Raw genomic sequence first — 25,502 nt, forward strand, 5'->3', positions numbered from 1 at the left:
CCCCCGTGATCGTGAACTTTAAAGCCACCCAACAAGCCCTTTACTGTTTCAGTTAAAACCATAGCGGAGAGGTGTGGCCACGGCTGGAGCCAAAATGGCGACTACGGAACGCCAGTTTCACACTTCACACTGATTCCTATAAACGTTGTAAGCTAGCTGAGTCAATAAGGAAACTACCAGACTAGGAGCCACCGGGGACGGCTGAATATGGCTGAACTTGAGCAGGGAGAGCAGGTATAGTTAAAGACCGCTAAAGCATACTTTTCTAAGCTGTTTTGCAAATTATTCTGTTGCAACAAAAGACGTGCATAACCTGAAGAACTCTGTTTTGACAGGACCTCGAAAAGAAGATTGAGGAGACGAGACAGAGATTCAAGAATGAGTTCCTGCAAGGTAACACAAGTTATTGTTGGAAAGCAGAAATGAACTTGCTCCAGGACCAGTCACTGGCTTATATATTATCATTTACATAAATTCAAATACTGTACGTTGACTGTCCACTAAGTGTTACTTAACGTCATGCTGACCTAAGTGCTCGGAGGCTGGATAAGCCCTCACAAATAACTAGCTAACATTAGCTCTGTGTTACCAATGAAGTACTTGAGACCAATTACAGTCTGTGGGTGTAACGTTATGGCCTCCAGGTGGTCTTTACCTGAGTTTTACAGCGCTATATACCCTTAACAGCACTTTTTAAGTGGGTCAGCGTGGTTGAAAGTGAAACCTTGTGCTGACCCCCCCTTTGAATTTAAATGTAATGAGACTGTGTTTATGCGTCCATATTTACAGATTCAGCAGATAAATATGACTCCAGAGATGTGGAAAGACTTCAAACAGATGATGGTCTGGTGGAGGGCTACCTGACATGGAGACTTTATGTTGTTGATGATGCCTTGAAAATGATCGATGAAAGTCTTCAGTGGAGAAAAGAATTTGGTGTGAATGGTAAGAAGTCATGCTGAATGCTTTGTAATATGAAACGCACAAGTTCACATCACCTGAGTTTAGTTTGAGTTATTCTTTTTGATACTAGCACCAATGCGGTACTTGAGTTTTAGATGTCAATACCCAATATTTTTTCAGTCAGTAGCAAAGTTCAATTTCCAGCCCTACCTAAAAGTGGAAATGTTGACATTGCCATATTTAGATGTTTGCAAGCTTGTAACAGACATCACTGTTTGTCTTTGTGCCACTCTGGGATGAATCCAGACAGTGTGTCATTGTGTGTTAAACACCCATATCTCCATGCATAGGCTACCCCTGAGAACAGTCCCTACTGTTTCTGTTTTCTGAGGAATTTGTCTGAGTTGCTGTTAGTTTGTCTTTAATCCAGCAAATTCAATTGTCAAACAGTTGGTTTTTAGAAAATTAGATTTATTCAGGTCATTAGTATCCAGGGGCAGCATGAGCTGTATGACTTTATTTCAGTTATTGGAAAGGGTTGATGACAAATGTGTTATTCTAGCAGTTTCACAAAGACCCACTTTAGTGAAATTGGGTTCCTTGGCAGTTAAGGTTTATAAAAGTTTTGCTAAGTGGATCACTTCCTCTGAAAAGTAAGAAACAATTGTTCATGCATGATTTAAATATATTTCAGACATTTTAAGTTGCTTCAATTTCAATTCAATTCAATTTTATCTTAAGGACAACTGTAAAAAAAAGTTCTAATGTAAAATATTGTGTGCCTCCAATACAGAGAAGTATTCAGACAGTCTAGTAAGGAAATTACAAATAACCTCTGCCCTCTGCCTACAATGACATGGTATGTATAGTTATGCTTTAAATGGGAACAAACACCTGTTAACTGTATGTCTTTGTGCGTGTTTCAGATCTTTCTGAGAGCACCATTCCCAGATGGATGTTCGAGACTGGTGCTGTCTACCTCCATGGATATGACAAAGAGGGCAACAAGCTCTGTATGTACATGTTTTATCACCAACCTAAAATCTGTCCAAATATGGACTTAGAACATAGTCATTTTTAACTGTGTGATATGATATCTGGTCTGTTAAATGTGTGTAAACATTACCAAAAGTCTACACAAATCCAAAACTCATATTTCATATACTCATATATACATCCATATACTCATATTTTTTATTAAAAACAAACATACTTCATACAAATATTCTATAATCTTGTTTCCTGTGTTTAGTCTGGTTCAAAGTAAAGCTACATGTCAAGGATACAAAAACAATCTTGGACAAGAAGAAGTATGTGGCCTTCTGGCTGGAGCGATATGCAAAGAAAGAACCTGGAATGCCACTTACTGTTGTGTTTGATATGGCTGAGTCTGGCCTCAGCAATATAGTAAGTACATGATGATTGTGTTTCAGAAGTTGTCATTGTATCAGTTACTTCTTTTTTAAAACTGATTTGTTATGCTGTAATACAAATTAATTTAGCTTGTTTTCTTATAATATCCAGGTTTTGAAAACAAACATTTTCCTTTCCTTCCCGTTAAACATGCTTCACTCTTATTTTGAAAAAAGACCATTTCTGTGCTAAGATTGAAATGCTGTTGAATGTCCTCATATTTCTTGCTGTCTGAGCTGTGGTCTTGCAGGGACTGATGCTCTTCAATGGTTTTACACTTTGGAGATTAAAGTAACCTTTAAATCCCGTTGGTCAATTCGAGTGGACTGCCTAATCCGTAGACTCAGTGTGTCACAGGCGTTAGCTCCTTGATGGAGCTCTCCGTCAGTGAGTGTGTTTCATTGGCTAGGCTCTCTCCTGGAGAAATAGCTCAATTAAATACAAATAAGCCAACACAAAGAAGGCAGGAAAGATGAATAGCTATGCATCCCAAATATGAAATGAGTAGATTAGAAGATCAGTTTGGAAAACAGCCTTATTGAGGCTTGTTGAACCACAGTATGAGTTAGAGCAAGGGTAGCCAGTATGATCTCATTAAGGCTTGGGAGTGAGGCTGCTGCATAGCAATGAGGCTTCTAGCCAATTATGAAGCCCAGTCAGGGTTTAGGTGCTGTATCTATTGACCTATCGGCTGTTCGTCTGATGATTGTAATTAACATGAAACAGTAGCATGAACATTTATTATGTTCTCCTAAAATTATTTATAATTTAAAGTACAACAGAACCTTTCACCTGGATATGCAGTAACTAGATGTGATTTATAATATGAATTTTATCTCTTAGCCATGATTAGATTTTCTAGTGCTCTCTAAAGAGTCTGTTTGATTCTGAAGCCTTTTGTTATTTATGTGGAGAAGATGCGTTTGAGTCTAAGCCCTTCTCTTAACTCTTTGAAATGATGAAACCTGTTAGATGTAGGTAGTGCAATCACTCTCTGGTGCAAATGGTGACAAAACAGCATATACTGTATCAGCAAGTCATATTATCTTTTTTGCAATTAGTTTATATCAAAATAAAACTGTAAGACAGTTAAAAGAATAGCTAAATAATATGCTCAATTCTTTCTCAGTCATAGTATTTGAGAGGGATCAAGCAGGGGCATCATTCAGTGGAGCTTGTAATGAATTTTCATTTTATGTTAAGTGGGTCACTTCTGATCTAGAGGCGGTTAAGAGTGAACAAACATTCTCCCTGTAAAAAATCCATAAAGCATCTTTTGTAGTTGAAGCCTTCGGTGTTGCTTCACTTTTTAAAATCATTGTTTTTCCCCACTTTGTTTTTCAGGACATGGAGTTTGTGAAGTATGTCATTAATTGCTTCAAAGTATATTATCCAAAGTTTTTATGTAAGTAAGAAAAGTTGCTTTAAAAACACAATGAATATTTATCATGATGGCAATATGTGACATTCACTTTATAATAATTTACTTTTAAGTCATACAAAATGTATACACCTTGTCTTTTCTTACCATTTCAGCCAAAATGATCATTGTGGATATGCCTTGGATCATGAATGGTGAGACTGAGCCTGTCCTCTCTTAACAATCCATACAAACGTATATATTTTTATGTGCAGCATTAACTTATTTAAATACGGACCTGAGCATAAAACATGTCTCATTTCAGCGGCATGGAGGATTGTCAAGTCATGGCTGGGCCCTGAGGCAATTAGCAAACTAAAGTTTGCATCCAAATCTGAGGTCCAGATGTTCATAGGTCCCGAGTACCTACCACCTCACATGGGTGGAACGGTATGTTTTTATATCTTTCTATATGTCTAATATTTAAAATGTCCGAAATAGCCTTACATCTTGCATTGTCTGTCAGACAGTTACAAAAGATGCATTTAGTTGCTAGAACTAGTCACAAATTCATTAACATTTAACATCTTTTTTTAAAGGGATCATATTGTAATGATGGATGTCATGCACAATTATGTTGCTTAAGGTATAATCAATTTAAACAAGTTCTGAATATAAACCATTTTAAGAACTACTTTTGTTACTTTGAGTAGTATTTGTGCAACACTGAAATCCGTAATATTGTTTTATTGATAACATTTGTATTAATGAATGGAATTGCAGATTTCAACTTTGGGTGTGGTGAAACAATGAAAGTTGTACAGTTTGCATACTTGTAGATTTTCTGTATTCTTAAATAAATACTGATGCCAGGTCATGACTGTCACGTCAACAATAAAAGCAAAATTTAACTTTGTTGTTTCGGTAAATAATAAACATCAGTTTGACTATTTAACAGGATTCCCCTTTCGTAACTCGTATCCTTATGTTTACACACATGGAAGTCATTGGACTGTCTGTACAAAGACATACAGTATGACTACTTAAAACTGACAAAGTGCATGCTTGTAGTGATAATAACTTATCTGGCGACATTGCAGGACCTCTTCAAGTATAGTTATCCTCCTCTTCCTGATGACGACTTCCAAACGCCCATCTGTGACAACGGACCCATTGTCAGTGAGGACGAGACGGAAAGCAAAGAGGGCGAAATGGAGGGCAAAGATGCCCTTGAGTCCAGCTTCAACTCTGAGGTTGCAGTAAAGCCCAAAAAGGTACATTCACTTTCAAGTTTATACCATTCCTTTCAGAAATTAGGTCTGCTATAAACATTCTCTAAGAAATTGAATAAAATTGGGAAATGAACATGAGTAAATATTGCAGATGCTGAAACTAATATAGTTGGCAGTAGCAGTGTTTCGGTGTAGCTGCTCTCAATCACTCTCAACGTGAGTTGAGAGCTCATGATTAATTCTGATTCTGGCATAACGGGCAGCGCTGTCCATCTCTTATAGACGCAGCTCTCTGCTCCCAGTCATATTAGATGCACTATAGTCAGAGATTCCTCCTGTTTCTTCCTTGACTCACTTTCTTTAAGTTGAGCCAGAGATTACAGCATGTAATCAGGCTGTTCTGTGGAGACAACTGTGAATTAAATGGCAAGTAATGCCCTTATTTGGTAGACATTAAGCTCTTGCTCATTGTCTCTGTGAAGGTGACTCCTAATGTCTTTGGCTGCAGTTAAATCCTGCCAACAAAGCCCATGCATCACAGCAGGCTCACTGCTCCTCTCATCCTCTCAGCTCCTCATATGATTCACATAGGTTGTCAAGTCTGTTATTTAAGCTGTTCCCTGCTGTAGCTGGATTCCTGCTTCCCCCAAACGCAGCATGCAGCACCAGTGTAGCACCATCAACCACAGACACCCACAGTCTTCAGTTTGAATATTTCTGCAGCCACTGTCACCTCAATCTCACTCTGGTGCCACCGCATTTCACCGGCTTGCACCGGGACTGCAGCTTATGTCACAGATTGTACTCACTCCCTACAGGCCGATCGAGCCCTCACTTCATAATCTATTTAGCTTCTTGTCTAGCGAACAGAATGCAAAGAAAGCCTGTATGTAAATAAATGGAGCATATTAAGGGGGTCATCTCAGGATATGCCTGGTATCAGGAGATGCCTGTTGTACATTTACATTATGTTGGTGCATTTTGTTTTCAGCCATGGTTGTTAATTCCTTTTGCTTTGTTGTTTTTTAGTGTTACAGGTTTTATTTACAGATATTTTGATGTTTTCCTGTCTCAGTCAGGGAACAGCAGACTTGGGTTTAGCCTCCATTCGATGTGAGGACTAAGACATAACTATGCTGTTTTTTTTGGTTTTTTTTGGCTGCTGCTTACAGGACACTAACTGTATCTAACTAACAGTTTTGCGCCACTCCAAGCTATTCCCATGAGTCTCCTAAGCTCCAATAAACAAACAGCACTGCCATTGTTAATAAATTAGACATTGGTCATGCACAGCAGATTTAGATTTACAGAACAGAGATATGCTAATCATTCTATTGTTAACCTCAACAGTACTCTATAGGCACAAGTTTTATTAATGCTCTTACTGTAAAATGTAAACACACAGTCACCTTGCACTCCTTCTGGCATATATTTGGTCAGAGTGGGGTGTACTCGACCTGCATAACCCCACAGAAAAGGTGCATAGCTCTCTACTGGAGCAATGACTTACTGATACTAAACCTAGTAACTGTCTTATAACAAGCGCTACAGTCCCCTGAGGTCTCAGCCTACACATCAAAACTTCTGAGTCAGCTCTGTGGCAAAGTGGAAGATATTTTTTACATTAGCATGAGAAACTAAAGTAACCCAACAGCCCTGCAGTGACACTGCACCCACAGCTTGTGGTACAAAATAAGTAAGTGTGTGAATATGCCTGACTACAATCAAATAGTTTCAGGTGGTTGTTGAGGAATAAACAAGGTAAGAGAACAGTCGTCTAGTATTTTTTTCTATAAACTCTAACCTTGAATGGTGACTTACAGCGATTAAAATGAATTTTAATGGTTATTCATGTGACTTGGATTCTGCCACTGGCTGAAGGTCACATACAGATTAGAACTTAAGTTTGGGAACTTACCAACTGCACCCCACCCTTTGGCAAAAAGCTGAATCATTCAAGGCTTCGCTGTTATCTACTAGATAAAACCACCTGCAAACTAACTTCTTTACAAACCCATAGATTTGCATGGAAATAATTATACTGTTGGATGTTAATCAAGAGTATTCAAAATAAAACACAATAAAAAGAAAAGCAAGCTTAAGTACTTGAAGTGAGATGAGAGGAGAGTGTGTAAGAGAAAATTTTAATTGTTCTGGCAGGTTAATTAGCAGTGTCTATTGTCCCTTGATTTGTTCTTCAGGCATTGAGTTAGACTTTATGTCTGGTACCCAGTGCTGTGACTAAACCTGTAATACACCGGCCTGTTGGCCCTGAAATCCCACCTGAACACATTCCACAGCACTCGGCTTCTGATCTGTCTGAAAAAACAACAGACTCTTCTCCCTCCACCACCACCACCACCCACCCCGACCTGAATCCTTCTGGGTTCCAGGCAGCACTGTGCAGAAACCGTGATGGCTTCAGCGAGCTAATTGCCTTTCTCTTTGTTTTGAAACAAGGGCTGGAGGTGGTAAGGCAGTGTAGGATCACACCCACACAAGGAGCTCTGTGTCCGGAAGATTTCTACAGGCTGGAAGGGCAGGTGTACTCATGTGATTTGGATTTCTGTGAGTGCACCTCCCTCACAGTCAACTGATGTCATCACCACTCCTTGACATGTTCATCCCATGACCTGTTCTGGACTGCACATTTCAATTTGACCCTCTAAATTGCACTGTACTGTTTAACCCCCCCCCCCCCCCCCAAAAAAAAAAAAAATCCTAACTTTATTATGGAGGAATACAGGCTAAATGATGTAGCCTGCCGTGTGCACAATATCATGTAAACACTGAACTAAGTGAGACACTCATTTCACAATTTAATTAGCTCAGACAAAACGGGTAACAGTCACTACTGCCCATTAACAATTTCATATCATTTGTATCTTCTAACCTCAGATTACAAAACTACTAAGTTTATTACTGTTATATTACAGTAGACATCGTTATTAACCCATAGCACTAAATCTTTGCTTGCCTTTTTAATTAAAGCCATGTGTGCCTGGTTGACTAACACTATTCTTACCAGGTCTGTGACGCTGGAGAAAGCTAATTATGTAGACAATCTTTTGTGTCTTTAATATGTATTGTATCATCACTAGACACTCCTCATTATGAACATTTCACTATTCTTTTACTTTAGAATGATGCAAAAATTTCTTTTTTTGTCTTTGCATTTCATGTCTTACACAGTGTGTAGAAATCTAGGTGACATTCTTTCCTTTTAGATGTCTTTAATAATGTTCTATTTTATTTCTTTGTACGTGATTATTATAATGAAAGTTTTTAATGAGTTTGTTTCTCAAAATAAATGTCCATTTATTTTGTTCTAATTCTTATCAAAACACTATATTTAATTCTGATATCTGTATGAACCAGCCTAATATTTCAAAGTTTCATTTTTATTTCAAATCGGAGCATGTTTCACTTTTTGCTACTCGCATCATTTACCTAATTGTGTTAAGCTTGCTCTTTAAAATGACAAATAAATAGAGACATTTCATCAGCAGCTGATTTTCTCTTGATGTCTTCATTGTGGCAGTCGCATGACAGTCAGCCAGTAGATTAAGATGACACGTTTTGTTGCTTATCACAACAAATGACACACTTCCCCACTGAGTCATAAATGTTGCCATCACATGCAGAGTCCGCTCACCTTTGCCCCTGCCCTCCCTTCCTCCCCCCACTCCTCCCATGATGTCCTCACTCGCCCATCTGTTTACACAATACACGGTGCCAGCAACACTGTGAAACCATCCATTTCCCCAAATTACTCTCTCTATCCATAATGTCCAACGCTTCTACAGAAGTTTCACAGTTTCTGTCCTGTCAGCTGTTGGATGGTCTTGTGACCTGTCTGCAGTCTGATTTGGGACAAAGTTTATGGATATTATGCTGAAACGAAAGTGTGATGTGTCATGACTTGTGTCCTACTTTCATTCAAAGGTCTTTTTTTTTTTTTTTTTTTTTTTGACAAAAGTCATGTGTTTGTGGCCTATTTGGTTCTGCATTTTAAAATGACATGCTGCTTGTTCTGGTCTCCAACTGGGAGACAACTAGGGATAAGGTCAGGAATCATCACTGGGGTTTCTTAGTAAAAGAGAAAATACATTTTGTAAAGAAGATTTTGATAACAGAATGCTTCACCTTTATTTCACAAGAACCATTTATTAATCATTACGGATGACTGTCAGGGGCCTCATTAACTGATAGCTTTCTCTTCATGAAGGTGAAGGGTCAAGCATTTCATTTTCACAGGAGGAACTCGATAATAGTCACATGATTACGTTATCAGTATTCTGAGTCCATTTTCTAATTTAGTGGTCTTTGTTGTTTCAGGTGAATTTCCTGGAAGACAGTTTGAGGGCAGAGGACAATGATAAAGGAGACACAAGTGCCAGGACCAAAGGAGCCCGGAAGCCATTGACCACCTTCAAAGGCCCTCTGCTAGATGTTAGGTAGGTCACCCTGCTCTCTTCGCTCTCTTGTCGTGATCTACGTGTGTGTGCTTTTACATACAAATGATCATGGTCTCATTGCAGCTAGAAAGGAAAAGGAAAAACTGGCTGTACACTTAAATTTGCAAGCTCTCAAAAACTATATTGATGCACATTCTACAAAGGACATATTGACTACAGACATTTCTTTAGGACATAGAGTTTGTTTTTTTATGTGCTTAGGACATTGTTTGGGGATGGTGTTATTTTGTATAATGTGAGCTGTCAGTCATGTCTTGTTTATATAATCTGCAGTTTGTCCACACTGATGTTTGGCTGACCTTGTGCGTCAAAATGTTGCATCACTCGGGAGAGTACACATTAACATATCTTAAGAGAGATCCCCTGACATTGAGTGAAATGTCTTGACAATTATTGGATGGTGCACCATTTTTGATACACATTCATCTCTTTCTCTCTGAACAATGGATGAATTCGTGATTTTGGTGTTTCCACTGACTTTTAGCGCATTTAGCGCCATCATTAAATCAGTATTTACATGTGTCACTTTGGCTTATGATTAAATATGTGGGCAGCTAATGACATTCCCATTAGACTCAGCTGCACTTAGCATTATACCTGCATAACATCAGCATTTTAGCTATTTCAGTTTGACTGTGTTAGCATGTTGACATTATTTAGCTCAAAGCACTGCTGTGCAGCTTCACAGAGCTGCTGGCATGTTTTGAGACTTGTAATCCTGTTTACAGTGGTTGAGCAGCCTATATCTAATACATAACCTACACAGTCTTCGTTCTGTATCCAACTAGGTATGGATGTGCACAGAATTCAGCTTCCTCACGTTGTAGTTAGAACTCATTTGTCTGAAGCCAGAGAGGGCGACTGGTCACCAAAGGACTGGTTGTTTGATTCTGAGAACCGATGGTGTATTCATGTACTAGTCCATCCTCTGTTCCCAACATTTCTGCCAAACTCCTAAGCTTGTTCAGGTGCCGCACTGTGGCTGACTTTACACCGTGCACCATCTGAATAAATGTACAATCAGTTGCCAGTTAATTGGTATCCAAAATAACAAAAACTGAACATTATAACCTTTATGAAGGTAAGTCACATGTACCTAATAAACTTACAACTGTAGTGTATGTGTAGTGAGGAGCCATATACAAAAAGAAAAAAATTTAATTGCCTTGTACATATTGACTAAAATGTTCTCTTCATGTATTGGTGCAAAGCCTAAAGCCATTATTGATGTGTTTGTACCCTTATAGCTTAATTGATCTAGTCACACGTGGGTGGGAATTGAGGATGCTACCAATCAATTGTTCAATGAGTAGAAATGAGCTGGTGTTGTTAATTATTAATGGTCCCACAGTAATCAGGGGGAGAGACTGGCCAATGATCAATTAACCTTTAAGCAAGGAGCGCTCGTCACATCTCAAACATGCCATCAGACACATAATATGTTTTAATTAAACTTTCACTTAATTGCAAAGAGTGTTAACTTCAAAAGCGGTGTATTGCAAAGGAGTATAGCAATCGCACAGCGATGTGGTGGGATCTTGGATAAATATTTTGCAGTGCATTCACACTCTGTATGATATTACTCCTTATTTTCATGAATAATGTCCGTTGAGTTCTGTTTTTTTACAGAGTAACTGCTTTGATGTGAGGATTCTGACAGCTCTGGGCTGTGAATTATAGTGATAAACAGATTTAAATGCGCCTTAAATGCAATTATGTTTCTGAGCTGTGTTAGCCTTAATTCGAGGCTGGGGGCTTTAGTGGGGAGTAGGGGGCTTTGATCTTGTGTTTGCCAAAGGTTTCCTGAGCCAGAAGACTCACACTGAGCTCAAGCAAATGCCAGACTCTACAGCTGTTTCACTGGAGAAAAGAACACATGAGGACATGAAAAAGAAAAATATATCTTTGTTCAGTCCATGAAACAAGGCCAAGCTGCATCAATGAGAACCGTTATAGATACAAAGCAGATATTATAATCCATTCACCAGTTTCTTGTTGACAGAATTAAAGTCCCTAATGGAGTAAGTGCTGAGTGTCCACTGAGGCTGAATTCATGAAATCACATACTATATATAGCCAAATTGTACTGTTGCGAACTTCGCACCAACAGGAGAGAAAGAGGCAAGGGGTCTCATCCCTAGACTTTAGGCCACAGATTTGCTTTAGCTCTGGATTTCACAGCTTTGTTGCATGATCAGAGTACTGTCATGCCTAAAGACCAACAGAAATTATATTGCATATTTCTTTCTGCTACAGCACACATATGCAATTTGTAAATTACATGATCTGTGTTCTCCTATGGGACAAAATAATAAACCAAAAGGGAGAAATGTGTTTTGATTTCATCATTCCGCCTCTAATTTTTCAGAGTAATTTGTCAGAGTACCAGTAGTTCTCCATCTACATATATATACTTGTTTCCATACAGGCAATCAAATCTCTTCATTTTAATGAAGCAGTAATGTCAGTGTTCTATCGTGGGCAGATGGTCTAATTGACTAAAAGCCAGACAGCACCATGATAAACCACTCAAAAGCCACAGACTTTGAACAACAACCCACTTTAGCTTTTCTGCTGAAGTCTTCCTCTTATCTAACTTACATGGACAAATGTCTTGTCCTTCACCTTCAGCTTGATGAACAAGCCAACAAACAAACAAATATTCAACAGGGGATAAGTGCACTGCAAATGTCAGTTTGCAGGCTAGATAGTTAAGCAGCTAGCTGGTCAGCAGCAGCACACAAAACAGCATGTAAGCCTATCTTCAAATGTCATTTAGGTCCCTGTAGATGCTTCACTACCACTGCTAGCAACACACCTTCTGCCCATAGCTTATAAACGGCACAAGTTTGTTTACATTTTCTCTCATTCCCTTGCTCTGCCTGTCAGCTGCTGTCAATCACACACAGAAGCCCAGATACCAACATGCTGACAGAAAAAGAGTATTTCTGATATTTTTCCCAAAAGACATTTTTTCTCCTCCTTTTGAATAATAAAATAGATTATTACCAATAAATAAATAACGCATTGTTTTCCTGCCAAAAGGGATGCCTGAATATGATTTCAGCTGGACTTTAAACCTGATATTAATGCTGTTATTGGTCTGATAGCCTGTAAGGATAACCAGATGGGTTTATTCAAGGCAATCAAAAGCCTGAGAGAGATCCATTTGGGTGAAGAATAAGCTGCATATCACAGGCTGTGAAAATGGTGTAAAGATATGTAGTCAGGAGCTGTGGAAGAATCTTGAAATCTGCAAACCACAGGATGTTAATTCTGGTGATTATCAACCAGAGTAACAGGTCGATCACCTCGTTGATTAATCGACTACTTATTTTAGCCTCATTAACTGTGTGTCAATTAATGTGTCATAATATGATTAATGCAAATATGCGTGGAAATATGCAGCACAAAAACTAACATTATCGACCGAAGCGAGGATGTTAAGGTGGGAGCTGATGTTACCTGTCTTGATTACTTTGTTAAAACCTTTGCAGTGCGTTTTTCTAAATTAATTAGTGTTAAACGAAACAAACGGTCTAAAGGGGCTTTTGTCCACAGAATCCCTAAGCAAGGTAATCCAGTCATGGGAGGCGAATTTAGACCACATCTAACTAGATTAATGTAAACATGGTTAACAGAAACCCTCTGTTTTTATTTTCATGATTTTTTTGAGCTGCAAAATATTGCTACTATATCATCATCCAGGAAAGACTCACTGAAGCTGATAGTTAAGGTGATGTGTAGCAGAAAAAGTTCCAGGATAATCATACCACACAGGCAGCAAGGCACAGGTATTGCAGAAGCCCAGTCTGTATTAATAAGATGTGTAAAACAGAAACAACAAAGCATGGTGTGAAGCAAATGGGAACTCCTGTCTGTATCTAGCAGTTGTATCTGCTCTGGAATGCATTAATAGACATTTTATAGCACAAAACTAATGCATTTGATTTAAGACGTGCATCTCTGATTTCCACCCAGCTCCTCTAACAGTGTGTGTTTTCCTCTCCCTTCAGCCCTGCAGAGGAGCTCAGCTTTGGTTCTGGAGAGACAGAGAAGAAATGTCTTATTATCCTGAGCAATGTGACCAAAAATCAAGTGGCCTTCAAGGTGAGTGTGAAGGCACTTGCACACCTGTGTGAAAACTTGTGTGGTTAAGTTTGTGGACATGGAATGGGTTGCCACTAAGGCGGTTGTGTGCTACTAAAATAACAATATTGATAAAGACACTGGGATTAGATGGATTAAAAAAATTGCCAAAGTTTGGCAGTTGTTTTTGTTCTTTCAGTGCATTCAGAAAATATCCAGACCCCTTCACTTTTTCAGGTTTTTTCTGGTTGCAGTCTTAAACTAAACTTGTTTAAATTCATTTTTTCCCTCATCAGTCTACACTCAAACTCCAATGACATTTTTTTTCAAATGTATTAAAAAGGAAAAACTGAAATATCACATTGACTTTACTCTGTACTTCGTTGAAACACCTTTAGCAGTGATTACAGCCTTGAGTTTTCTTGGCTATGATGCAACAAGCTTTGCACATGTCTTTTCTGCAGATCCTCTCCAGCTCTTTCAGGTTGCATGGGGACTGTCGGTGGACAGCCATTTTCACGTCTCTTCAGAGATGTTCGATTGGGTTCAAGTCAGAGCTCTGGCTGGGCCACTCAGGGACATTCACAGAGTTGTCCTTAAGCTCTGATCCTGTGTTATCTTGGCTGTGTGCTTATTGTCCTGTTGGAAGATAGACCTCGGACCCAGTTTGAGGTCCTGAGTGCTCTGGACCAGGTTTTTATTGAGGATATCGCTGTACTTTCTTCCATTCCATGCTGTCACCACAGTGCTTTATAATTGGCATGGTATTAAGCAGGTGTTGAGCAGTAACTGGTTTCCTCCAGACATGATGCTTAGAAGCCAAACTGTTGAATTGTAGTTAAATCAGACTAGAGAATCGTGTTTCTCACAGTCCTTTTAGTGCCTTTTTTTTGTGCAAACTTTCACTGAGGACAGGCTTCATCTGGCCATAAAGCCCAGATTTGTGGAGTGCTGCAGTGCTGGTTGACCTTCTGGAAGTCTCCCCCATCTTCACACAGGATCTGGAGCTCAGCCAGATTGACCATCGGGTTCTAGGTCACCTCTCTCACCAAGGCCCTTCTCCACTGATTGCTCAGTTTGGCCAGGCGGCCAGTTCTAGGAAGAGTCCTGGTTGTTCCAAATTTCTTCCATTTAAGAATGAGGCCTCAGAGGCCACGGTGCTCTTGGGAACCTTCAACAGCAGTAATGTTTTTGTAGCCCTCCCCAGATCTGTGCCTTGATACAATCCTCCCTCTGAGCTCTGCAGGCAGTTCCCTCCACATCACGGCTTGTTTTTTGCTCTGACATGCATTGTCATCTTACCACAGGTAGACTCCAAACAAGGTTTAGAAACATCTCAAAGATGAACTAGAGAAATCGTAGCCACCTGAGCAAAATCTTAAGTTTCATAACAGTCTGAATATTTATGTCAATGTGATATGTCACTTTTTCCTTTTTGATGTCACTATGTCATTATGGGGCATAGAGTGTATCTTGATGAAAAAAAAAATTAATTTAAATGATTAAATTGATGGCAAAACTCTGCAAAATAACAAAAAGTGCACTCTCTCTCTCTCTCTCTCTCTCTCTCTCTATCTATCTATCTATCTATCTATCTATATATATATATATAATATATATATACATTTCTCTGTGGGAAATTGTGATGTGCATTTTTCACAGTTTTCTGACATTTCACCAACTCAGACTTTAACTCATTTATCAAAGATTTATTAAAAGTGCATCTCATGTCTCCACAGGTACGGACAACAGCACCTGAGAAGTACAGAGTGAAGCCCAGTAGCAGCTGCTGTGAACCAGGAGCTTCAGTAGACATTGTGGTGTCCTTACATGGAGGTACTGCACTTAGGCTTTGCGCTCTACTCCACTCACAGCAGATGTTTCAAAATTCTGAACCTTAGAATAATCAAATGGTCCTGTCTATTACTCACTCAAAGTGCCAGCAGGAACTTTTCTTTCCCTGACATACATATTTCAAGAGTGATAAAAGAATCATCTCCCCAAAACAAACCATCAGACAACTGACAGCGCGCTGCGAGTAAAAACATTTCGAGGCCTTCAAGCACTGAGATGTCAGCTGCAGGTTAAGATGTGCTGCACATAGCTCAGAAGAATCAGCGTTGCCCACTTAAGGGTTGCATTTTTATGCCTCCATGCCAGCAACAGCCGTGGCCGGAGGGACTCAGTTTTCAGGTTGTCTGTACGTCCAGTCTGTTGTCTGTCCGTTTCGTTCTCATGAACGTGATATCTCAGGAACGCCTTGAATTGTAGTTTGTAGCTTTTATGCAGTGGTGTTTTTCTTTTCAATGCTGTCATGTCTGGCACTGAATTTTTTAACACAGCCTCTCCATTTCTGAAGCAAATCAGTCAGTTTGCTATTGATTTAAACAGCAATTTAAATGGTTCTCTCACCATTACTGGAAGAATCTAATCCTTCCCTTTTCTGTTTTTATGTAATGGGATTCAAAGCGATGTTTTCTCATAAAAATGTGGATATCCATTGAGGATATGAGACCGACAAAGAGCAACAACATTTCTGCCCTAATTGTACTGGCTTGCATGAATCTTTTGGTGTAATGTTGCCCTGGATGGTTTTTTGCAGGTTCTCAGGCCTCTCCACAGGACCGATTTTTGGTTATGGCTGCTGAGATGGACAATGTTGGATCACAAGAACTTGCACAGTTCTGGAAAGAAGTGCCAAAAACCAAGATCATGGAACACAGGTACACATCTGCGCTTTTTATTTGACCATGGCAGTAAATACTTGGAGGACTTTGTGCACTGTTGGTGATGGCCTCTTGCCACACAGTTCTCATTACCGTTGTGACAGTGGACTAGGATGCATATCCTCCCTATGGTCTCATGGGTAATTAGACTTTAACTTTCCCACAGATTGCGCTGTCACGTTCTGGAGAGCGTTAAACCAACAGTGAGCCTTCTCAGGGACAGCCCTGTGGATACAGGGACCAATGGGCAGCAGGAGTTAAACACAGTGGTAAGTAGTTTTGGTGGAAAGCCTTGTTCCTCTACATTACTTATCTTTAAGTTATGATGTATTTCTTCATTGACAAGCACCTTTACAGATTTTTATATATTTCCATCATCATCAGTCTCTTAAGAGATCAAGATCTGAAGACTGAAATGCAGTAATGATGATGATGTAATTAATAGTGTTTGTATTTTCATTGCATACTCTGCATGATAACTTAATTTTCATGTTAACAAGTGTAGGTCGAGTGTAGGTTCATTTGGTAGTATTGCTACAAAAGTCCAGATTTATTACATTGTAAAGGAAAGGTTCAACATTTTGGGAAATGTGCTAATTTTTTGTCTCACAGAGAGTTAGATGAGAAGATTGATAACACTCATGACTGTGTGCTAACTATGGTGCTGTAATAGGGAGGTAGTTAGCCTATCTTAGCATAAAGACTGGAAATGGAGAAACAGTTATTCTGGCTCTGTCCAATGTTAAAAAATATGCTTTGCAGCACCTCTAAAGCTCCTTCATTATCTCTGTTTGTTGAATCTGTACACTAAGAAGATGTAAAAATGACAATTTGTGGTTTTGGCGGGAGTTACAATTTCTTGACAAACCTAAGTTTAAGTGCTCCCCCAGATTAGGAGTTTCCCCTTGCTTCCAGGTTATATGCTAAACTAAGCCTAACACACAGACAAACTCTTGAACTATTCCTTTATTTTCCTGTTCATCTATCATGACCTGACTTGTTTTGTTGACATTCATTACCAGGGTGTTAACACAAATAAAACATGTGACTGATCCGGTTTTTATCTCACCAGCTCATGCGAATGATGGCGAGCAACTCCCGGCTGGAGCAGAAGCTGAGTACGTGTTTGTGGGTGCAGAAGGTTCTCATCGGCTTGGTGCTGGTCCTCATGGTGCTGAACCTGCTGTGTCTCTACCTGCTGGGCACAGCCCAGCGGCCGTCTTGACATGCCACAGCTCCCTCCGCCTGCATATGTCAACCACAGACACACAGACGGTTCCAGTGGGGCCACAACCAAGGGACGGTTGTTCTGCGCTCCCCTCCCCTCCTCCGCCCTCCCTACAGGCTGTTGTCATGGCGAGGAGGTGCGCTGACTTTAGGGACATGTGAGTTGTTGTGGAATAACGATATGAAGAGATTGTACTTGTCTCTTTTCAGGCACTTGAAAGTTATAACAGAGACACTTTTAACAAATCATTAATGCATTTTTTAAAAACTGATCATGGAAAAATAAATGTGTATTTATTGCAAAAGTCACAATATTTAGTAAAGATGAGTTATTTTTGTGATCATGATGTACAATTTTTTTACATTCTATAAATCTACATAATCTAAAATAAACTCTTTTTTTTCAACTAATCTTTTTTTTTTAACAGTATAATACTTTCCTCCTTGTACAGTTAAGTCAGGCAGAGAAAGAAGAGTAAACTTGTGTAACTTATAAGAGCATCTACACGGCTGCCTTTATCTAGATGTAGATGTTAGCGTAAGTATTCACAGTCTTTAATAAACCCTCATTAGTGTGGCGGTGTCTAATTGAAAACATTGCAGTGTATGACCTAACTAAACCTCTCCACACTTAGACCAAGAAGCCACAGGAGATCTCTGTCTCCACTATCTCCTCCATTTGTTTTAATTACCCCGACACTTGCAAACTAAAAATACCAAAGCAATTACTGGCGAGTACAAGGACACGGCACAACCCACTTGTAGCTTAGTGGGAAGCACTGATATCTATAACAAGATCCCGCTCGGAGCAATCAGGACATGAGCCAGCCGCACAAGGAATGATTACAATTTGGTTATTAGATGTGTGCACATAAGGGCTGTCTGGCAGCAACATTTGCAGCATCTCCATAGTAGGTGGTGGCTGCTTGCGTTCGAAGGATGATTAGAAAGATTCAAGCAATAATGAGTAAACTAATCCTACACTGATTATAAACACTGGGCTGTTTTGGCCGCCACAAAATGTTTATTCCCCGAAGGTTGCATTGTGCTGCTTGTTCTGTAGCTCATTCTATATTAGTGGTAACCCTTCTTGTGGTTCCTTCTGCTCTGAGTGTAAAACCTCTCCATTATTAGCTGGTAGTAGATGGAACTGGATAGTTTTAAGCGAACGTGTGCACTGCATGTAAAACTTTGATGTGCGTGTTTCGCCTAACCCCTCAGTAAGAAGTGCATTTTGCACTATTTGGGTAGTAAGTGCCTCTGTACTAAAAAACCAGATGGGGGTTAATGGAGTGCTAGCCTCTAGAGAATAAAAGTAAAAGCTTTGCTATCACACATAGGTGGCTTGATTTTTAAGTGCATGTGAGAGCCACATAGTACCTGACTGAACTCGGCAGGTCGTTCAGATACACTGCACTGCACAGAGCAAAACAGAACACCGCCATCAGTTATGTCACGACGCCTGAAGTGGAAAATGATTTGAGCGGTCATGTGGCAGACGTTTCCAGACAGACTTGTCTCACCTGATTGTGTAGGTGTCGCTAATTACAGGGAGTGCACACTGTACGTCTCTCCCGACAGCTTCTGAAGTCAGAAGCTCCTCCACGGTATTGATTTAACATTACACACCAGTAAAGTCGAAATCTGGTTCAATGTGTGGCTGGCCCCCGGCACTCATGCGATGTTTGAGGGGATGATGATTTAGTTCAAGTGGCAAATTGGGACAGGGGGATCAATGGAAAGTTAATGAGTGCTGCGTTTAACAAGAAGGGTGTGGGTGAGATGAGCAACTGTTGCTTTTGTCACAGTGGAGAGGACGTTTATGTTCACAGTGAACTACAGCACCGTGCAGTCCTTCTCATCATATCTCTAAATGTCCTATTGAAATCAATGCATATAATACAGCAGTGGTAAATCACTCAATTCCAATAACTGTGGAGCAACATAAAAATGATTCATACGTTCCATAGCAAGTAAGTGCATATTATATTCTCCATACCCTAGAAATATCTGCTTTACTATCTCCGTCATATCTCAGTCTACCCTGAACCTGTTTTCTGCTGTCCCTCCCTCCACCGATTGGCTGGATGCACAGAATGACACACAGGTCAGAGGTCAGTGAGCTCTTGAAGAGGTTTGGGTAAGGCTGGTGACAGCTGACAGGCCGCTAGGAGCCTTGGAAACATTACCAGTGATTCCTCACTCACATTCAATATTTATGGGACTTGTGTGGACCAAACTATTGAGAGAATCAAGAAGAAGAAGAATAAATCTGTTTTGAATTGCATGTTCCTCCTTCAGGCAGTGGATAAACAAATGATTACCATGAAATCAGCCGGCACATCCTAAATACTAGATTTGGGCAATGGAGAGAGGAGATGACCTAAATAAAAAAATTGGATTCTTTGGTTTTTGCCATCTGAATTAATGGGAGTCAGAAATTGTGTCAATCATTGCTCCATCTTGGTAGCAGTGCCCTCTCTTCTCCTCAGGTTATTATGATAAGTAATAAGGCACCGCAAGGAAATTAGAAGTTAATAAATACCTGATTCTTCACTTTAACATCTGCGAAGTTCCTTCTCTCAGATTGGTATAGGGAAGAGCATTCATGTTGATGTAGGACTGCATCCTCATGGTAACTGAATTACAACATATGAATTCATGCACCAAATACTGTGAGTTTTTTTATATATGGTGTGTTTTTTTCTACTTTATTCCCAATACATTCAGTGTTTACATTTCTATTTTTGTTTACCTTGATCCTTGTGCTGTGTTTGTTTTAAAAAATATACTCTAGACTCGGGGGAACAAGCTTTTTTTTAACAGAATAATTTGCATAATATCTTAACACATCCTGTGCACAACCACAAACACTTAACATTAGAGACTGTTTTTACAGTGAGTGAAGAATGGGCATGTTTCTTCACAGTCTGTATACAGAAGTATTTATATATCACATCTCTTTTTAAACATAACCTGCAGGTAAAATACACAGTGCATGGATAGTAGTAATTCTATATCAGTATAAAATAATACTTAAACACATTTGAAACCAAAAACAAACTAAAAGAGAACCAAAAAAAAAATCTTAGCAGCTTAAACCTCCCTGGTGGTTTGTGTGCAGTGAATGTTGACTCACAGTTACTGGTTATCAAGACTAAGTTCTCACAAGAGTGTGACCATGTTTGAAATTACTGAGAAACGTAGTAGCACCCAGCTGTGTTTATGACATTCTATGAAACACAAAGGCCCACTGGTAGATATCTTCCTCATCCGGCCTAAGGGTGCCACCTATAATATCAGATGGGTTTAATTTGAAATACTCACATTTGTATGACTTCATCATGATAGTAACACTGTGGAAAAAATACATCTGTGCAATCGATCATGTCATGTTGTGTGTTCAGCTCCTTTCTTTTGAACATGTTCCACTATCAGAGGCTCCTCTGAAATGACTGCGATGGAGATAAGTTATCTGTGCTGTCAGTTCTTCTGCTAACATGATTACTGTGAATTTGTGCACTGAGAAGAATTGTACTAGGTGGCCCGGAAGAAATCTCATTCAGTCACAGATAAAAAAAAAATTAAAAAAAAGAACCAATATTAGCTGGATTGGGCAAAATTACAAATATTATTTCAGTATATTAAACTAACATTAATAATATCATTGGACCACATGAGCCCATATTCTCATTTTAAATGTGAATGTATTGTTGTTTATGAATATTTAAGATTAAAATCTTGTGCCAAGACATTTTAGTCTCCACATAAAAGTCCAGACTGATCTTTAGAATCTGTCACAAAGCAGAGTTACAGTTGATTACTATCCTATTAGCCATGATGCAGTCATCTCAGTGTAAGGTTATGCAAGGCCGCCCCCTATTGACCCAGAAGTGAAATGCTCCAAATCTGAATTTTTCAGTGCATTAGATATCCATGGGCGTCTGATGCGTAGAGAAGATACTGTTTCAGTTCTGTGGGGAGGTGAAGGTCATGAATCCCACCCAGCCTCTGCTTGCCCACAGTCTTCCTAATGTTCAGCCGGCAAAGCTGCACCAGTGGAGACACTCCTGGGGCAGGCGTCAGGGGAGAAGCAGGAGCCATGACAGAGAGATGCTTTGATTATTAGCTACTGCTCAATGCCCATTGTAAAGACCATGAAAACCTTCAGTCAGGCTACTTGTTAGTTTGTTTGCTCTGAATACCTCCTGCTTGTCTCAGCAGCCTCTCCGCCAGGCTGTTGGGAGGTGCGAGGTCCAGTGGCTGTTTGCCCTCTAGGTTCCTGAGGGAGGGATTGGCCCCGTGCTCAAGCAGGACAGACACCAACTCTGGGCTGGACAGATGAGCGGCGACATGCAGCGGCGAGTCACCAGACACACTGTTGTTCACACTAGCACCTGAAGGAGAGAGGAGACTAATGAGGTACGATATCTTCACATTACCTAACTGATGAAGAGCGTCTCTGACAATTCAGTTAATGCTTTTTCTTTTTCAACTGCAGAGAGAACCATTTATCCTCTTTATTTCCTACACAAAAGCAGTTGGGACATTTCCTAGCTAGACCAAAGAATTAATTATTTTCCTTTAAGTAGAGCAAAACATGCATTTCCTTCTCATTTTTACTCCACTAGTTGTACTTTATATTCCATTACATTTAAACTTAAAAAGAATAATTTATTAATCCCTAGGGAAATAAGATTTCTTCATCATTCGAATGAATTCAAATTCAATAAAATTTCTGATTTATTTGTCAAATTAGTAAGATTAAAAGGCCTGCATTGCAAATGTCACTTAAGTAGAAGTATAGTCTATATTGTCAGCAAAATGTAATTTTTGTATGTCAAATCTGAAAGTAACAAGAATCTATTAAATCAATGTCGTGTACAATATTTCCTTCATGTAAAGTACATTATACTTGAATACAATACTTAAGTGTAGTGCTAATGCAGCAGACCCAGAGACATCACTCACTTCTTTCTGACTCCACACTGCCAGAGTGTTTTTCATTTTCTAACGTGTAGTCTTCAGCCCCAACCAACACTAGCTCAGGTGACTCTGAGCTAGTCTGAGACAATTTATTAGATTTCACTAAGCCTCCGTCTGGAGCCACAAAAGGCTTTTTACATAAGTAGTGGTACCGCCGAAGACCTATAAACAGACTCTGATGTGTAAAGTTGGTGGAATTGTAGTAGTAATTTAAGTAGTCTGATGTAAATGTGTAATCGGTCATTTTATATTCTCTACAAAGGTCACGGTTGTCCCCTCTTCAACCTAACAGACCAATGGATTTAATGAAGAGGTTAAAGTGAGAAGTTTTCTTACCGAGCTGAAGCAGTTTCCTCACAGTACTCAGATGCTGATTGGAGCATGCGACTTGGAGAGGGGAACCTGACTGGTTGATATACTGATCCACATCTGCACCATACTGAACAAGAGGTGCAATGCACTCTGGGTGACCTGCACAGAGTTGCCAGAATCATCACAAACATAAGTGATGTACTTGAAAGGATCTGCTTTGAAATCTTCTTGTGCTCTGACATCCCGGGGAAGAATATGCAATCCTTTTACTTTGTAGGCTACATCAACACACTATTTTTTTTAAACATTATTTATTTCTCAGAGCTTTTCTGATGTTTTGGCATTCTTTGTGCATTTTGTACCTACTGACTAAGCTGGTTCAGCATGGATTATCCGTTCATATGTGCAGAAGAATGTGACCCCTAACCTTTGGCCGCAGCCCTGTGGATTGGAGAGTTAGACTGGCTGGTCCCCACGGGAGTGGCTCCGTGCTGTAGGAGTAGTGACACACAGGTCACATGGCCCCGGGCACAGGCTTCCGACAGAGGAGTCTGTCCATCCACATTTGAACTGTTTACCTGACATAGGTTAGAACTTTTTTTTTTTGATGATCCACCAAAAATTCTCCAACTCTTCAATGAAAAGTCAAAATACTGGACACATCAGGGAAAAGTAGTCATATTTTCACAGTGAGCATATGTAAGTAAAGTGATGATTATATGTGAGTAACAAATGAGTAGCAATAACACAATGTTATGAGCCTTTAATGTATCATCCAGCGATATTTAGATATTTAGATTACCCAACATTTACTGTAGAGCTGCCATCAGACATGCAGCACACTGTGGTGGTTTCACAAGTCGGACTTTGTATTTGCACATTTTTGTTAGTCACTGTGTTATCATGCATTCATGGATGTGTCCGCATGCTTTTTAATGTTTGGTTAATGTCTTACTAAAATGCACATTCTCCTTAGTGTGATGTTAAACCCAGAAATAATTGATATGGTTGTCGCCTCGCTAGACAAGAGAGGTTTCTTTCAAAGAAAGATACACAATGCTGTCTTCACTTGGGACTGTCTTGAATTCATTTGCAGTCACAAAAAAAACGGCATTACCAGATGACAAGGCCTTACTGACATTTGCTCCATTTTCCATCAGAAGCTTGGCACAAGCTACATGGCCCTGTACACATGCTCCATGGAGGGGAGAGACCTGGTCCAGCGTGTTCAGATTTACACATCTACCCTGAGAACAATACACATGTAGATTCAGAAATACTGTAGATGCACATTAGGAGATTTCTTCCAAAATGACATGCAAGTCTAAAGTCACCATTAAGATAATATTATTATTGGGTAATGAAATATGTCATAATTTAGTGAAGACCAATTGAGGTTTTCAGATATATGACGATTTTCAGGCAGCAAAACATTTCCTAAATGGATACATTTCATAATTATTTTTGTTATAATGAGTGATTCATGCAGTGTAATGTCCCCTTAACATGTCCTACAAAATCCAATTAAACTTCACCTGAGCAATGAGTCTTTGCAGAGCAAGGACACGTCCATTGAAGGCTGCATCATGAATTGGAGACCAGTCTGAATCCACATCTAGGTGTAACCACAAAAAAAAAAAATAAATAGTCTTACTCAGTATCATACTTTCAAACAACATAAATATGGCTTAAAATGACACGGTGAAAGCCTTCGTGTGAAGCAGTAAATATACTCCAGCTGCAGTGTGAGTTCACGCTGCCAGCAGCTACTCACCACTCATCAAAGGGTTTGAGAAAAAAACAACAGTTCCAGTTTGACATGTAGTGTCTCGCGGCGTCTCTTTGTGCCCAGCAGACATATTTCATAATGTTGTTCCAAAAGCTTTTTTATGGCCTGCTTGTTTTGCTTGATAGGCTTTTGGAAGAGAGGCTGTACTGTGTCCAACTCAAAGTCAAAACACATCTGAAACATGTTTGTTCCCCATCTGTTTTCAGTGTGTTTGGTGCTCTGATGTCATTTCCTCTCGGACAAAGTACTTGCCATGCAGGAAGCGGGCTGGTTGAATGTAGCAGTCGGGTCTCAACCAATGAAGGTGCAGGGGGAGAAGCAGAGGGACCTGTTGTGCAGATCTGTAATTTGTGTGAAATTTGAGACTGTACCACACCCATCCTCTCCAGCAAGGAGAGATAGGGGGTGTTGAGGGGGGGGGGGCGACACTGGTTGAAGTAGAGTATGAAGGGAAATGAATGAGTCATCTGCATGTGTAAAGTTGCGGTCAACTGTAAATGCATCATGTATTATTAGTTTAAAAACATAGCCATTATTGTGCTGTAAAAAAAAAAAAAATCCTACATCTAATCTGCTCCTATTTCTTCTCATTGTGCCTGATTTAAGACAACACAGCTATGCGTTTTCCAATTTTACATCTTTACATAAAGACTGTTAAATTGGTAACACTTTACTTTTAGTCCCCTTAGTTACCTAAGCACTATAACCTCATTTAGAATTGATTTTTAACACACTATAATGTAGTAATGAGAGATATTAGACTTTATGAATGTATTCATCAACAACTATAACGCCTCTAAATGTTAAATGTATCGATCATAAACGCAACATTGGGGACTTAAAGTAAAATATTAAATTCCTAAAAACCTTTTTTAATGATTAGCTAGGTTGCTTTGTAAAAACCAGGAAGTCCACTTATTTTTCAGACTCACCTGAATGTAGACAGGTGGCCTATTAGACAGACAGACCCTCCATAAAGTGAAAAGG

General features: G+C 39.5%; 2 protein-coding genes across 2 annotated transcripts; one reads left to right on the forward strand and one right to left on the reverse strand.

Moving 5' to 3' along the window:
• The first annotated feature begins 75 nt into the window (after positions 1 to 75).
• mospd2 (motile sperm domain containing 2) lies at positions 76 to 17,835 on the forward strand. The gene is made up of 15 exons (XM_071475554.1): positions 76 to 234; positions 336 to 393; positions 790 to 945; positions 1,830 to 1,916; positions 2,156 to 2,310; positions 3,661 to 3,721; positions 3,853 to 3,891; positions 4,002 to 4,126; positions 4,777 to 4,950; positions 9,247 to 9,365; positions 13,403 to 13,496; positions 15,215 to 15,311; positions 16,078 to 16,198; positions 16,368 to 16,470; positions 17,274 to 17,835. The coding sequence occupies exons 1-15, from the start codon at positions 208 to 210 to the stop codon at positions 17,424 to 17,426; spliced, it is 1,569 nt and encodes a 522-aa protein (XP_071331655.1). The 5' UTR covers positions 76 to 207; the 3' UTR covers positions 17,427 to 17,835.
• A 2,392-nt stretch (positions 17,836 to 20,227) lies between these two features.
• On the reverse strand, positions 20,228 to 24,736 carry LOC139620260 (ankyrin repeat and SOCS box protein 9-like). The gene is made up of 7 exons (XM_071475610.1): positions 24,501 to 24,736; positions 24,262 to 24,341; positions 23,866 to 23,973; positions 23,154 to 23,304; positions 22,751 to 22,885; positions 21,634 to 21,825; positions 20,228 to 21,498 (listed from the first exon to the last, which is right to left on the reverse strand). The coding sequence occupies exons 1-7, from the start codon at positions 24,583 to 24,585 to the stop codon at positions 21,347 to 21,349; spliced, it is 903 nt and encodes a 300-aa protein (XP_071331711.1). The 5' UTR covers positions 24,586 to 24,736; the 3' UTR covers positions 20,228 to 21,346.
• Between the last annotated feature and the right edge of the window lie 766 nt (positions 24,737 to 25,502).

The sequence above is a fragment of the Trachinotus anak genome, unplaced genomic scaffold (genome assembly GCF_046630095.1).
Source record: "Trachinotus anak isolate AG129_WGS33_773 ecotype Australia unplaced genomic scaffold, CSIRO_AGI_Tana_v1 ptg000001l, whole genome shotgun sequence".
In the NCBI taxonomy this organism is placed as follows: Eukaryota; Metazoa; Chordata; class Actinopteri; order Carangiformes; family Carangidae; genus Trachinotus; species Trachinotus anak.

Coding starts and splice junctions, on each gene's coding strand:
- mospd2 (XM_071475554.1), top strand. CDS start 208: ATGGCTGAACTTGAGCAGGGAGAGCAG. Junction 2,311..3,660: donor AGTCTGGCCTCAGCAATATA/GTAAGTACATGA, acceptor TTTGTTTTTCAG/GACATGGAGTTTGTGAAGTA. Junction 13,497..15,214: donor AAAATCAAGTGGCCTTCAAG/GTGAGTGTGAAG, acceptor ATGTCTCCACAG/GTACGGACAACAGCACCTGA.
- LOC139620260 (XM_071475610.1), bottom strand. CDS start 24,585: ATGTCTGCTGGGCACAAAGAGACGCCGCGAGACACTACATGTCAAACT. Junction 21,826..22,750: donor GAGGAAACTGCTTCAGCTCG/GTAAGAAAACTT, acceptor TCTCTCCTTCAG/GTGCTAGTGTGAACAACAGT. Junction 21,499..21,633: donor GCTGCTGAGACAAGCAGGAG/GTATTCAGAGCA, acceptor CGCCTGCCCCAG/GAGTGTCTCCACTGGTGCAG.